Genomic DNA, 15,235 nt, shown 5'->3' on the forward strand with positions numbered 1-15,235 from the left:
GCTCTCACGACAATCGCTACTGCGTTAAACTTAAATAGGTTAACATCACTCTAAGTTAAGCCTTCAAGCAAGGAAAACGATGATTTGAAGACATCTGTTTTAGTTGGAAGGGCAAGGGGTAGCAACAGGGCAACACAGAGACAGGCCCGATGGCAGGGCTGTTATGAGAGTATTAAAATATGGGATATTCTACGGGAAAACATTAAAACGGCAAGACAGTGGGGAAAGTTAAAATACGTGATAAACACGGAAAAAGTTGGCATGCATTGTTTCGGTCCCCGTGCACAGGGATTTTTTGTCATCCTATTAATCACATATGATTATTTGTGAAATTGTGCAAACAGGCGCAACACATTTGAAAAGGAAGGACTGGTAGCATGCAAGCTCACGGGAAAGATTGGTTTAAGAACGTTATCACAAAGTGTGTGGCTGTGGCGCGGGCGGAAGACAATTGGCAGGGGAGGGTCATGTCTTTTTTAACAATTCTGTCGGAGGGTCATTGAACAATTTCTAGCAGGCAAGAGAGGGTCATGCAACTTCAATAAATAACGATCAGTCCCTAGATTGCTGCTGGGCTATATGTCTTGGTTCTGTTAACAACTCATTGTCAAACGCATAGCCTATCTCAAGGTTGCATCCATTACAAACAAACATGCAATGTGAACGTCTGGGATTGGGGAGAGCACTAAATGCTCTACTGAATAAGCACGAAGTCAAACCTTTAAATGAAAAACACTCTTTAATAATCCAAAAAAATAAACCGCTAATGAAGTAAACTTGTGACCATCAAAAATCGTTTATCACTTGTAACTCCATGATACCAGGGCGTAACAGGAAGGCATTTGGCTGAGCAACGGAGGTTAATATGCTCCATGTTTTGTCCAAACTGTCTATCATCGCTGCACTCGGAGAAAACCGAATGTTTCATTAAGTCCCGTTTCAATCGTCCCGGTTGTACCTACTCAAACGCAGATAGAACCTTATTATTCTAAGGTAGCGAAATAGCGTTCAGCATGATTCATGCCCAATTAATTCCCCTGTTAAAGTGTTAAGCCTTTGAAGTTTGGTTTCGTGATAGCCTATGATAAACGGCTTATGGCCAAATATGTGAAAACGTTAAAATACAGTAGGCTTATAAACCCGAAAAAAGTTGACAGTGATTTTTTCATAATCACTTTGGAGGGTCATAGAAAAATGTATTGCTGGCGAGGGAGGGTCACGTCTTTTTGGACTAATGCTCCCAAAACTCCTCCGGTAGCCCCTTAAATAAATAACGAACAGTCCCTAATGAAGTAAACTTGTGACCATCAAAATGGTTTATCGCCTGTAACTCCGTGATAACAGGGCGTAACAGGAAGGCATTTGGCTGAGCAACGGAGGTTAATACTCTATATTTTGTCCAAATGATGTCTGTCTATCATCGTTGCACTCGGAGAAAACCAGAATGTTTAATTTGTCCTGCGTCTCTACGGCTGCAAACGGGATTCACTCGCAGTTAACCAAATATTTCTTTATTAGGGCAGGGCAGGCATATTTCTGGCTATTACATTATTTCTAAACCAGTCTGCTAAAGTCTGTAGTGAAGTCTGTGTAGGGTTTTCCAGGCTCCATTTCTTTTTACGAGACACCCTGCTCACTTGAGTCATCTACCGGTTGTTTGGGTTGTTGCAGCGTCTCACTGGAAAAATACAAATTAAAGTCGCGTGATACCGCGTGATCCCACGCGCGGACCGCGAGTGAAGCTGGCCAAGTCGAAGCACTGCCCACTGTAGGTGGTCTGGACAGGCTAAGGTGCTTTCCAACATGTACGGCGAAGGGTTGATTGGTTGTGGCTCGCTCCTCCCAGTGGATCCAGCTTTGGAGCCCCTCTTCTCCTCCCCCAACTCCCTCTTTGGTGGTCCCTCCTGCCTCAGTGCCAATGGCAGGACTATGGAGGCTCTGCTGGGTAAGCTGCATAGGCCCATAGCGATGCAAGCCCGCCTGGCTAACACAGCGGCCATTCTGTCCCTGTATGTTCGACACCTCTCTGGTCTCTTGCAAAGCAGTGCCGGTGATCCCACTCTTTTGATAGAGCTCCAGTCAGCCTCTGTGTACCTCGCTGCAATGTCTAAGGAGCAGGCAGTGGCATCGGGCCGCTCCTTGGCTCAGTTCTAAGTAGCTAGACGCCATCTCTGGCTGTCTTAATCTCAGCTCCAGCAGGCAGACAAGAGAGTGTCTTTTGAGAGTGCCGGTGGAGCCTGGGTCCATGTTCGGACCACAGGCAACCACCCTGTTGCAGCAGGCGCGTGACAGCTGGCCCTGTGCAGAAGAGGTGACAGGGTCTCTTGGCAGGCATACCAGGGGCGCTAGGCGCCCTTGAGCATTCACGCCTCAGCCAACACCTACCTTGGGGCATCCGTCTTGGGGGCCGACTGATCTCATGCAGCGGCTTCAGGCATCCCAGGGGCGGGGTAGCCGCCCACAACCTGGCCGGGGGGCCAGCGTGCTAGTGCCCGTGGCCTCTCCAGGCGCCCTTGTCGTTCCTGACAATCTCCGGGCCAGCCAGCCTCGCCTCTCAGCTCGATGCATTAAGGCTTTGCTAGGAGCAGATCCATGGGTGCTCTCCACCATGAACCACGCTCAGACCTTACGTGCATAGCTGTCCACCCTCCTGGTCAAAAGGGCGATAAGGGAAGTCAGGAGTTCAGACCCCCAAGCGGGGTTCTTCTCCCGTTATTTTCCTGTACCCAAGCACACAGAGGACCTTCGTCGTATTTTAGACCTCAGGGTACACCTCCGGTCTCTGAGGTGCAGGTTCATCACAGTTCCGAGGGTGCGGCAGGCCATCAATGCAGGGGACTGGTTTGCTACCATCGACCTACAGGATGCTTATTTTCAGATACCCATGGCCAGGGCATTGGCAGTTCCTGAGGTTTGTGTTTGAGGGTCAGGTCTTCGAGTTCCAAGTCCCCCCATTTGGAATCTCTCTGGCCCCCCAAACCTTCAGCAGGTGCATGGATGCAGTTCTTGCACCCATGAGGCAGAGGGGGCTCAGGATATTAAACTATCTAGACGACTGGCTCATCTGTGCAACCTCAGAAGTGCAATGCCTCCTACACGTGGCCTTGCTGTTGAAGCACATTCAGGACTTGGGCTTGCGCCCCAATCCCAAGTAAAGCAGGCTCCAGCCTTCCCAGGTCACCACCTTCCTGGACATGGTCCTGGACTCCAGGAGGGAAACCGTCTCAATGTCTCAGTTGCTTCACGTTGCACACCCAGGTGGAGTGGAAACTCTGCCTTCGCCTCTTGGGCCTTATGGCCCTTCACATGCGCCCAGTCCAGAGGTGCCTGTTGAGCCTCGGTCTGTGCCCCCAAGGGCCCTCCCAGGCCAAGGTGACTGTGTCCCGCAGGCTTCACAGGGCCGTATACTGGTGGAGAGATCCCGCCAACACCGAGAAGGAGAGTGCCATGGAACCAGAGATTCGTCAGTGGGTCGTAATTTACAGACGCATCCCCAGTAGGCTGGGGCGCTGTTCTCGATGGTCAGGGCATCAATGGTCTCTGGACGGACCCTTGGCTATCCTAGCACATCAATGTCCTGGAGCTGAGGGCCGCTCTCCTCGCCCTCCGACACTTTCTACCGTGGCTAAGAGGACAACATGTGATGGTGAGGAACATGTGCACTGTGAGCACGGCTTGGGGTTTCCAGGTCTTTGCAGCCTGTCGACAGACCTGTGGCTCTGGGCTCATCCCCTGTTCAGCTCTCTCAGAGCAGTTCATGTGCCGGGGGCCTTGAATGCTGCGGCCGACATCTTGTCAAGAGGGGGCCCACATCCCGGAGAGTCGAGGCTCTAGTTAGCTTCTTCCTATTCACAAAGGCTAACTAGTTAACGTTTTTTGAGTTTCTTACAATATATTAATTATTCAGCCTATACATAATCCTCACATAACAATCTTCACATGCTATTATAGATGTATTACATGGTCCTAAACAAATTGTTGTGATATTATGTTATAGTTTACCTGTTACTGCTGAGCATCATGTGAGGGGAGCGACATAATTGCTAAAAAGCGCCTCCTCAGTGTATAGGTAGAGGGTGTGGCCTCATTCAGGGTTACATATGGGTATTTGTGTGTGTAGGGGTACGGGTAGGGGTGGGATGGGCAAACATGTCATCATAGCACACTGACATCAAAACAATAGGCTCAGGTACAATATTTCATTAGTAGGCAAATCTAGTAGTAATAGCTTAAGAGTTTCAAGCATTTTCTTCAAATACTAAATAAATAGTTAAAATACAGATAAATAATATAAATAGATAGTTAAAATATGGTAATCAACCTTGCTTCTAAACATGTTTCAAGTAAATTCTTCAGAAAGCCATCAACCTGTTTCATGGTCCTCTTTTTTCATGAATTATTCATTATCCGAGACAACAATTTTAACCATGTAATTTCAAGCATTTTCTCTAGTCTTGATCTTAAATCTGAGCATGGCATTGAATCCCCTATATGTGAAAACCTATAAAAGCACATTACATTCAGGTTTTTACCTTGTACAGTCCAAAAGATAAGTAATTAATTCAATTTTGACCTGGCGGCGGCGGCCATATTGGATTTTTCCATTTTGAGGCATTATGGGACATTTTTGAGCATTTGAATTCAACACCCTTCAAAACCCCTAATAATGTTGTATGCCAAAAATTAACATGATTTGCCTTCAGGGTTAATTTATTTTAAAAATTGACCTAGACTAAGAATCATAGTGGCAACTGAACCTTTTTTAAAGAAACCATAGGTAAGAAATGTATTTCAATTAATCATAAAATGGCCCTGATATGTCACTAGACATTAAGAAATCATGTTAATTTCAAATACTTGAATACACTGACAACAGTAGTCCGGCCAGGATATTGTCATTTAAAAAGTGAAGTTGCAGCCCTCAACTGATGTTGATGTTGTCATGTTGTGTTTTGGCCTGATGCGCCATCCTCCACGTATCTACTAATTACGAAGTTAGTAGTGTTTCGGCATCCGGGTTGCCAGCTCTGCCAGTCAGGGGAGGGGAGGGGTACACCGCTCTACAGTAATTTGAAAGTGATTGCAGTACCAGTTTTGGCCACAATCTTACATACGGTTCCTTTAACTTCACATAATCTCCCACTTCATCCAAGGGGGACAGTTAATTTCCAATGATCTGAGAGGCAAAACATTGCAAACTAGAAAAAGCACAGTACAATACAGTACAGCACAGCACGCCCCCACATGAGCGAACACACACAGAATCATAAACTCACAAAGTAGCACACACACACACACACACACACACACACACACACACGCATGAACATGTGCACACACACAATCACTAACGAATATACATACACACAGAAGCAAATACACACACACATACACACACACTCACTTACATGAGTTGCAAGAGTAGGGGATGAAGTAGGAGATTGAGACGAATTGACAAGCATGATTTATTTTTGCGGAGAGAATGTGCAGGACTGGGTGGCGGCCATATTTTGTACCACTATGCGGTACATCTGACTTACTTGACTTGCCTTTAAACTACTATGTGGAGCATAGGCAGCTGACAATTTGCATCCCTCCTTTTTTCCATTTCATCCTCCTGGGGGTTTCACCTCAGTGCTTGCCTGGTGAGATGTTTGCTGGATCCTTGCGTAGAATGTGTCCGATCCAGTTCCATTTCCTTTTTAGATCTCCATCTTTGGTGGCAGTTGGTTTGTGCACTCCCATAGCCCTTCATTATTGATTTTGTTTGACCACAATAATTCCAGTATTTCCCTTAGGCATCCACTAATGAAACTTTAATTTTTTCTGTCTAGCATCATTGTTGTTTTCCATGTCTCTGCACCGTACAGAAGCATTGATTTAACGTTTGCTTTTCCTATGCATACTTTTACATCTTGCTCCACCCCTTTATCTTGTAATCTGATTTTGGCATTGCTGTTGTTACTGATTTTCATAACTTTAAGTCTTTTCTATGTTTATTCTCAATCCTAACTTTGCGGCTGTTGTCAAGCATTGTTAATTTGTCCTGCATTTCTTCTCTTGTAAGAGATATGTGGTACATCTAGTTATTAATAAACATCATCACCTCAAAATGTCAGTGACAAGGTTTCAAACAAGACATAAAGATCACTCACCTATGGCTGGTTTGGGTCAGGCTCATGCGTTTAAACACACCATCCACATTTCCTCGCTCTTGTCCATTGATTCCTGCTCTGCCTGGGCAGCAAACAAATTCCACCCCCCTGAAATTATTGCCGCATGGTATCAGCATCCCATAACTATGAAGCTCCAAACTATCTTCTGTGCATGTCTGAGAAAAGAAAAAGACCATGAAATATTTAGCCATATCTGCTAAAGCAGAAATCAGACAGATTACAACATGCTGCATGACTTAAGCAGCAAGTTGGACTCTACAGTAGAGTGGTATCTATGCTTAAACATAACTCTTTACTCTTGTACCAGAAAATAGTTGTTTTTTCCTGCGAAGTGGGCATGTCACTTTACCGTTCAGAGGGGAGAAGGCTTAAAGGAAAATTCCGGTATTTAGCACTTTGAGTCCCTTTTCTGGTTAGTTTTGGATGAACTAGAGTGGTGGACACCGAAATTTTGACGATTGGTCCTGTCTCGACTTTTCTGACTCACTTTGAATCGCCTTTGACTACTCAGTGGCTGCCAACAGGCATGTTCAAACATGTCCTAAAACAACCCTTAACGTTCGTTTTCAAAACTGTGCAACTCACCGAGTGGTTAGTCAATAGTGAAAGTAACTGCATATAACTGTCTTGTCATTGACTGACACCATGGTGAAGTTAGTTTCACAGATAGATAGATAGATAGATAGATAGATAGATAGATAGATACTTTATTGATCCCCAGGGGAAATTTAAGACTTTGCCAATGAGTTCAAATAATAGGAGTACAAATGTGTGAAGGCTATGCTAGGTTTTAGTAAAGCATGGTTTAGTGGGATAACTATTCCATACATGTACGGTCTCGCAAGCAGCGGGGGAATTTGAGAGACCGGGAAGGGGTGTATAGGTGAATTATGTTGGCAAGATAAGCAGGGGCCTGACCATGTAGAGCCTTAGTTATGGTGAGAATTTTGAATTGGATCCTGTCAGTTACAGGAAGCCAGTGAAGGGAGCAGAGTAGAGGGGTGATATAGGTGCGCCTGTTTGATCTAGTAGCCTAGTAGCAGCATTTTTTAATGGATTGCAGGGGGTGAAGGACAGATTTGTTGAGTAAGGAGAAGAGTGAATTGCAACAGTCAATACGGGAGGAAATGAACTACTGGTCGAGAGTTAAGAGTAGTCGTTGTTGTGTTGTTCATGGATATTTTGTGGTTATCAACATTTTAATTCCATTAGTTTGACTAGATTGACCCTCCATGTTCATATCTGAACACCCTCCAACAGAGTATTTCACAATCACACACAATCATTGTGTTTTAAATTGACATTCATTCATCTTTGAGTGCAGGGGTGGAACAACAGAGTTGCGATGGTGTTCAGACACTGCTGTGTGTGCCTGCGTGTGAGCACAGGATGACATTAAGAAAACATTAAAGCAACACCAAAGAGTTTTTTGTACCTTAAAATAATGTTTCCAAAACCGTTTCAGTGGTTAATCAACTCGTAACAGGATGAACGGAACTTCTGCATTCGCTTCGCGGCCCTCTATCGGCTATAACCGCACTATGTAAGTTTGCCAGATCGGGTAGCGGTTCTGTAGTTCGATGGAATGAGACATAAGAAACTACAAATTTGACTTGCATCTGATGTCGCAATACATCGTACTTTCATAAAATCATGCGACATATTCTACCTTGTCTGACATCGTTATTTGCAAAGCCAGTGCTGACACTATATCCGGCATTCCTGCTTCAGTTCCCTTTTGCATTGTCTTTTGCAAGTACATGAAACCTCATATGGTGTGACCCCATATCATATAGTGTGACCGGGTTTTCTCGTCACACCATATGATTTATTTGTCACACTGTATGATAGAAACTGCATTTTCCTGCATAAATAATGTTTTTTTCATACATATGTTTAACTCATAATTAAGTGTAAAATATATTTTTTGACATATTTAACATGATTTAACATTTATTATTTAAGATGCAACTATTGCATGTATTGCGAATCACACACACATAAAACACAAAAATCACCTCCACACACACTCACTCACTCACTCTACAGCCTTGGATACAAAAGATACATATTTGACATTCTAAATATCAATAGTAGTCTGAGAAAATAAATTCTGGTGTTAAAGAAAACAGTACTATTAATGTTGTCTTTAGCACTATAAGTAATTGCAACAATTTAATCTGATTATAATGCAGGAAAACTTTTTAAATTATCTGAATAAATTGTTGAATAGAAAAACTCAGGGAACCCAAGAGCTATACAATATTTGGTGGCATTCTGTTTTGAATAGTTGTGATTTCTGAAAGTGAACCTTTACATGATATACCTGTCTTAAACTGTCTTTTGTTGCTTGTGAAATACATATAGGCTAATACACATTTTTGTATTAACAGATTGTTTTGTGGTGTTATTTATCATATGGCTTGACACCATATCATTTGGTACAATCATACATTACATACATACAATCATACATTCTTTCTTTTATATCAAGGTATGTCAAAATGAATATGACGTTTATTGACAGATTGAGGACATATGCCTTACTCTGTGTATTGATGAAGAAATATACTGTAAAATGTAATAAATTTGCACAAGGAAATGCTAGATCTTGATGAAGTAATGATAGAAGATTATAATACATTGCTCACATTAAAAACAAAATACCCCATTATAATTTTACAAACAATAACTTTCATGTCACACCATATGACAATTTTAGTCACTACCACAACTAATTAGTGAATAAATATGAATTTCAACACAAAATCCAAAAGACCATACATATTTTTGGGAATGGAAGGGTCAGTACAACAGGACTAAGTGATTTCCATGCCTAATATCTTTTTTTTTTAGATTCTAATAGATTTTTTTTGGAAAAACTTTTTTTCGGCCTAAAACGTCAACCACCCATATGAAGATCATGTTAAAAGTTAGCTGGCAAAAACATAAATATGTAGGTTACATATCTGATGTCACTGAGCTGTGAAAGAGGCTAAGGAACCATCTCTGTACGTTATCGCTAATTAAACTCAGCTGACTGGTGTTAGCGCATAGCCATAGCTGCTGTTAAAATGCCTACTAGCGCTGGGAATCTAAACACTTCAACACTTCAAACGACATGTAACATGAAATGAAATTTCTTGAAGCATTTGGGAACACACTGAATTAACTGGAAAGTAGTCCCTGTTAGAATACTGTAGCTTGCTTGCAAATGCCGTTGTCCATGACTGGCAGTTCTATGGCAAGCGGTTTTAACATACCTTATGGCAACTGCCTACACTGGGTAAACTTTGTAGCTACCTCTACTGAAAGATGGCTCGAAGACTGATGTTGCACAAAGTTCACTTTGGTTTATTAGCCTACACAGAAGTTGAGTAAAGCCGTGTAACAACGTAATACGTAGACTAATAACTTCAATACCCTTTTGAACACTTGCAAACACCGTAAGAGCTTGTCAACTCTCCAGTAAAGGAGCAAACTTTTCTTTAAACTACAAAATATCTTAACATGCATTCCGTTCCAGCTTCACATTCCATTCAGCTTCACAGTACTGTTGTTCTGACATAGGCAGCTTCTTTCCGTAGGAGTGCATGGTAGGATCATGTCAAAATAAAAGTCCCTTTTAAAGTGAAGTGCTAAATAAAAGTCCTTTGTCCTTTTTACAAGTTTTAACATTACTTTGCATAAACAAACTATAAAAGTATAGAACACATAGTATGAAAACACACTTATTTAACAGGGTTATCTACACTCCCACCAAATCATGAGTTCACATTTACAACCGGCACGAATGATTTCCATAGAAAATAACCCTGCCTAAACATTCAATATAATCAAAACATCAGTGAATACATTTGAAGGGTATACATTAACACACTGTGAAATCATGTATTGACCTTAAACACATTTCAACACACTAAAATCATGATTTGACTTTACACATCAAACACACTGAAATCATGAATTGACACCTTTTAAAATCATGAGTGAAATCACTCTGAACCAAACCCTTTTTTAAATCATGAACTGAATTTTCAACTCTTCAATAGAAAGAATTAGTATAATTCTTAAGTCTCCATTAATAAAACTAGCTTTTGTATTAGACGTTCAACTACTGATGGCTTGCTGATACGCTCACCCTTCTCATTCAGATTTCTGTCTCCCAACTGTATCTTAACCTTTCTTACTAGCCCATCCCTATTTGCAGTAGTCTCCAAAACTCTTCCGAGCCGCCACTCATTTCTAGGTAAGTCTTCATCTTTCATCATCACTATGTCGCCTATTTGTAGGTTTCTATTTGGGATATGCCAGCGTTGTCTTGTGGCGATATTGGTAAGATATTCCTTAAGCCAACGACTCCAAAACTGCTCAGCTAGAAATTGTACCTGTCGCCACCTTTTGCGTGTGTACAGATCTTCTCTAGTAATCTTGCCTGGTGGTGGTAGCGCTACTGTGGATTTAAGTGTAAGCAAGTGATTTGGCGTGAGGGGTTTTAGACTGTTTGGATCATTTAAATTTGTGACAGTGAGGGGCCTGTTGTTTACTATTGCCATTACTTCATAAAAGAAGGCATGAAGAGCAGAATCATCTATCCTTCCTGGGGAAAGTGAAAGAGTGATGTTGAGGATAGCCCTTATTGTCCTGATCTGTCGCTCCCACACTCCTCCAGCATGACTCGAATGCGGTGCATTCATAATGAAGTTGCACTGTTTGTTTGACAGAAATGCGGCTACTCGTTCTGGATCAACTTCCTTTAACGCTTCACGTAGTTCATTTCGAGCTCCAATGAAATTACTTCCTTGATCTGACTTTATCTGTCTGACCGTACCACGTATGGAGATGAAACAGCGCAACCCATTGATGAAGGTGTCTGTGGACAGGTCGGTCAGCATCTCAATGTGTATTGCACGAGAAGAGAAACATGTGAAAAGGAGGCCATATCGTTTGTAAGTGTTTCGTCCCTGTTTAACTATAAATGGACCAAAACAATCCATACCTCAATAACTACTATTCTGAATATATCTACTCCTTCTGAAGGAAGATCAGCCATTCTCTGTTCTTCAGTGGGTCTCCTGTGTTTTCGGCAGATGACACACTGTTGAATGTAGGATGCCACAACCCTATTCATGCTTGGTATCCAAAATCCATTTGATCTTATTTCATTCATCGTGAAACCTTTCCCTTGATGTTTAACCTTCTCATGACAGTCAGCGATGATCATTTTCGTTATGGGGTGACTCTTGGGAATGACCATGGGGTGTTTAAAGGCATTTGCTGACGCAGAGTTGCCGAGCCTCCCTCCCACCTTAAGCACACCATCTTCTCCTATGAAGGGATCAAGAGTTTACAATTCATTGTTCTGTCGCAAAGTTTTTCCTTGTCTTATTGTGTTTATTTCATCTTTGTACATCTCACTTTGTAGAGCCTTAACTATGACACATTCTGCTTTCTTCCTTTCTGTTACAGTAGCTAGGTGGTTTGATTTATCTTTCTTTATCCATCTTAATATGCGAGCAACAGCTTTGGTTGCGCTAGACCAAGAGGAAAAGTTGGACAGACGGTCTGTTAGACCCGACTGTTCTGTGCTTACGGTGTTTAGGACTCGAGCTACTTTTACCTCTGGATCTCCTACTGACAGCTCTAGTGAGATTTCTGTGGAGAGATTAGTGTTAATTTTATCACCTATTTTTAATTTAGTCTTAGTCTTAGTCTTGTGACGAAATGTCCTTTTTAGTCTTTGTCATATTTAGTCATTCAAATATCATTTTTGTTAGTCAAGTTTTAGTCGACTAAAAGTCTCGTCATTTTAGTGTAGTTTTAGTCAAAAGAAAACTAAAGGTATCTTAGTCTTAGTCAGTTTTAGTCAACACATTTTAGTCTTTTTTAATAACAAATTATTTCTGATTACCATTTGAGTCAAATAGTGTTTTCACACATCTCAATTTTCCAACAACATTGTGTGTCCACAGGGCTACTCGTCTGTTATAATTACTCATTCTGATTTTTTGTCAGTCAGTATGTTAACATGCACAGGTAAGTCGAGCTACAGTTATAGCTCGGCTGGGATTTGACCATAGACAGTAAACGAATTTACTGGACCACTGTCATATTCGTAGACCAGTGTTTCTCAAAGTGTGGTCCGGGGATCACTGGTGGTCTGCAAGCTATCCCAAGTGGTCCGCGAGCAGACGTGGTAAAATATAATATAGATGAGTTGTTTGCAATATAACTTGTATGTAAATCCAAACAGTTCTGCAACACTGTCTATGTAAGATATGCCAATTTAAATCATACAGTATGAATCCTCTGACACAAAGTGCAAAGACAATAAGCAAGGTGGTTCAGTGAGTAGGCCTATTGTGTAGACTAATTATAGGCTACTGTTGAAGTAGGTCTAATCTTTTTTTTTTTTTTAGCTAGGGTTAGTTAAGTGGTCCTGAAACTGAAAAAGTTTGAGAAACACTGTTGTAGGCCAAACTATTAATGTTTTACTCCGCCTAAGCTAGATGGCCATATCTTAAACACAACACATTCCCCAAACAGACTCTCCATCTTAGCCATAGCTAACCTGCTAGCGAACTTTCCATATTGGCTTAATTGCTAGCAAACTTTGCATCATCAGTCTAACTAGATGAATAGTTGACATTACATGCTGGACATTTTCGTATGGACATTCTGGGGGATGTTAATTTGTATGAAAGAAGCTTCAACTTCTGGGTATGTAGCATTGTGGCATAAAGCTTAGGTAGTTAGCTTGCTAACTCTGGCAGAAATCTCCAGTGTTCTTGTTCCATGTAGTTTAGGTGTTGCAGCCACAGGGTTGCAGCAGCAGCACGTAGACTAGCCTACAGGAAAGCTGTTGCGTATGAACTCATTCGAATATTTTGAAAACATAACAGCTAGATATTCTGTCTTCTCATTTTGTAGAGCCTAACATGAAGGGAGATTTTATCTTAGTTTTTATTTCATGCAAAACATTTTAGTCTCGTCTTTTTTTGTCAACAATAATGCATCTTACTGACTAAGTCTTAGTCAGTGTTTCAGGACATTACTGCCGTCTCGTCATCGTCTCGTCTTAGTCATGAAAAAAAAGGTCGTTGACGAACATATTTCCTCTCGTCTCATCTGACGAAATTAACACTAGGAGAGATCAATATTCTTTTCCCATAAGAACTTGGGTCCGGTAAACCAATTGGAGGTCAGCACCTCTCTAACAGTCAATCCTCTCGACGCGTGATCTGCCGGATTTTCTTCTGTGGCAATGTAATTCCATTGTTGAGGTGTTGAACTCTGGTGTATTCTCTGCACTCTGTTTGCAACAAACACGTGGAAGCGGCGTGCCTCATTGTTGACATATCCGATTTTGGAATCTGTCCAGAAAAATGAATCAATATTTTCATATTCCAGTTCACCTTTAAGCATGCTGCTTGCCTTCACAGAGGTGACTGCGGCTGTCAGTTCTAATCTGAGAATGGTAGTCAATTTCATGGGGGCCACTCTTGATTTTGCCATCACCAGAGCACAGTGGATGTTTCCCCTTTGATTGCAGAGTCTTACGTATGAGCACTGGCCATAGCCCACAGTACTTGCGTCGGAGAAATGGTGCAATTCTGCCTTGATGACTTCTCCAAAACTAGCAGGTGCATAGCAGCGGGGTATACTTAGTTCCTTTAGATTGGCGAGATCCTCTTTCCGCACTCCCACTGTGGCTTGAGCACAGGCGGCAAGGGCTCATCCCAGCCAGTGCCCTGTTTACACATTTCCTGCAGGATTCTTTTTCCACCTAGTAGCACAGGTGCAATGAACCCAAGGGGTTGTACACCGAAGCGACTGTGGATAATATGTTACGTCTTGTGGCAGGTTGATCTTGGAGTTGGATTCTGAACTTGAAGCAGTCAGATTCTCTATGTCACTGGATGCCTAGTGTTCTTTCTAATGGGACATCATCAAAGGTGTACTCAACATCCTTGAACTCTGCTTGTTCTGATGCAGAGATGCTTTCCATGACGGTTCTATCATTGGACATGAATTTATGCAACCAAAGGCCCTTTGCACAAAGCATTCTCGCCTCTGTGGCTAGTCTTATTGCATCCTCTGTGTTGAGCACACTGGCAACGCCATCATCAACATAAAAGTTCTTCATTATGAACTGGGCCCCAAGAGGGTATTCATCACTGTACTCTTGAGCTAGGTGTTTCAATCCGTAGTTTGCGCATGCAGGTGACGACGTGGCACCAAAGAGATGGACTTTCATGCGGAACACGTCTGGTTTTCTGTCTAGGTCACCCTCCCTCCACCAAAGGAAGCGTAGGTAGTTTCTGTCAGGCTCATTGACATGAAACTGGTGGAACATTTTTTCCACATCACACATCAGTGCTATGGAGTGTTGACGAAATCTGATGAGAATGCCATTCAGATTGTTGATCAAATCTGGCCCTTGGAGTAGGTGATCATTTAGGCATGTACCCTGATATTTTGCTGAACAGTCAAAGACCACGCGCAGCTTTCCTGGCTTTTTTGAGTGATATACTCCTTGATGAGTACCAGGTCTCTCCCTTAATGCCATCTTCTATAGTTTCCTCAGCATCTCCCCTGTCTACAATTTCCTTCATGAAGTCGGTAGTAATGTTTGTGGAATGTCTGATCTCTGGATAGCCTTCGTTTTAAGTGGTCGAGTCTGATAATGGCTAGCTGTGTATTGTCGGGTAGTGCGGGTCTTCCTTTGAATGGCAGGGGCATTTCGTAATGACCATAACTGTTTTTCTTTATGTTGTCTTTCATTTTGTTTAGGAACAGGATGTCATCTTGTGACACTTTCTTACTGTCTTCACTGGTGTCTTTAAAGTCACTTTCTAAGATACAAATGACTTCTGCTGGAGTGATCGGGGGGAGCTCTTTAACAGCTACTCGGTGACATAGACTGCTTGTTTGGGACATATCAAGGCGTGCTGGTAAATATCCCACTATACTCCATCCGAGATCTGTCTGTATGCCGTAAGGTTCCTCATCATCACCCACAATTACCTTTCTGGGAGCCATAGCCCTTGAACAGTTAT

General features: G+C 42.2%; 1 protein-coding gene across 1 annotated transcript in view; it reads right to left on the reverse strand.

Annotated features, from left to right (window-relative positions):
- The window catches only part of aplp1 (amyloid beta (A4) precursor-like protein 1), a 145,712-nt gene that overhangs the window by 54,141 nt on the left and 76,336 nt on the right, over positions 1 to 15,235 (reverse strand). Inside the window, exon 5 of the mRNA XM_048260191.1 lies at positions 6,156 to 6,331. Within this exon, the coding sequence (XP_048116148.1) occupies positions 6,156 to 6,331 (176 nt within the window). The remainder of the gene's footprint in view (positions 1 to 6,155; positions 6,332 to 15,235) is intronic.

Source organism: Alosa alosa, chromosome 13 (genome assembly GCF_017589495.1).
Source record: "Alosa alosa isolate M-15738 ecotype Scorff River chromosome 13, AALO_Geno_1.1, whole genome shotgun sequence".
Lineage (NCBI taxonomy): Eukaryota > Metazoa > Chordata > Actinopteri > Clupeiformes > Clupeidae > Alosa > Alosa alosa.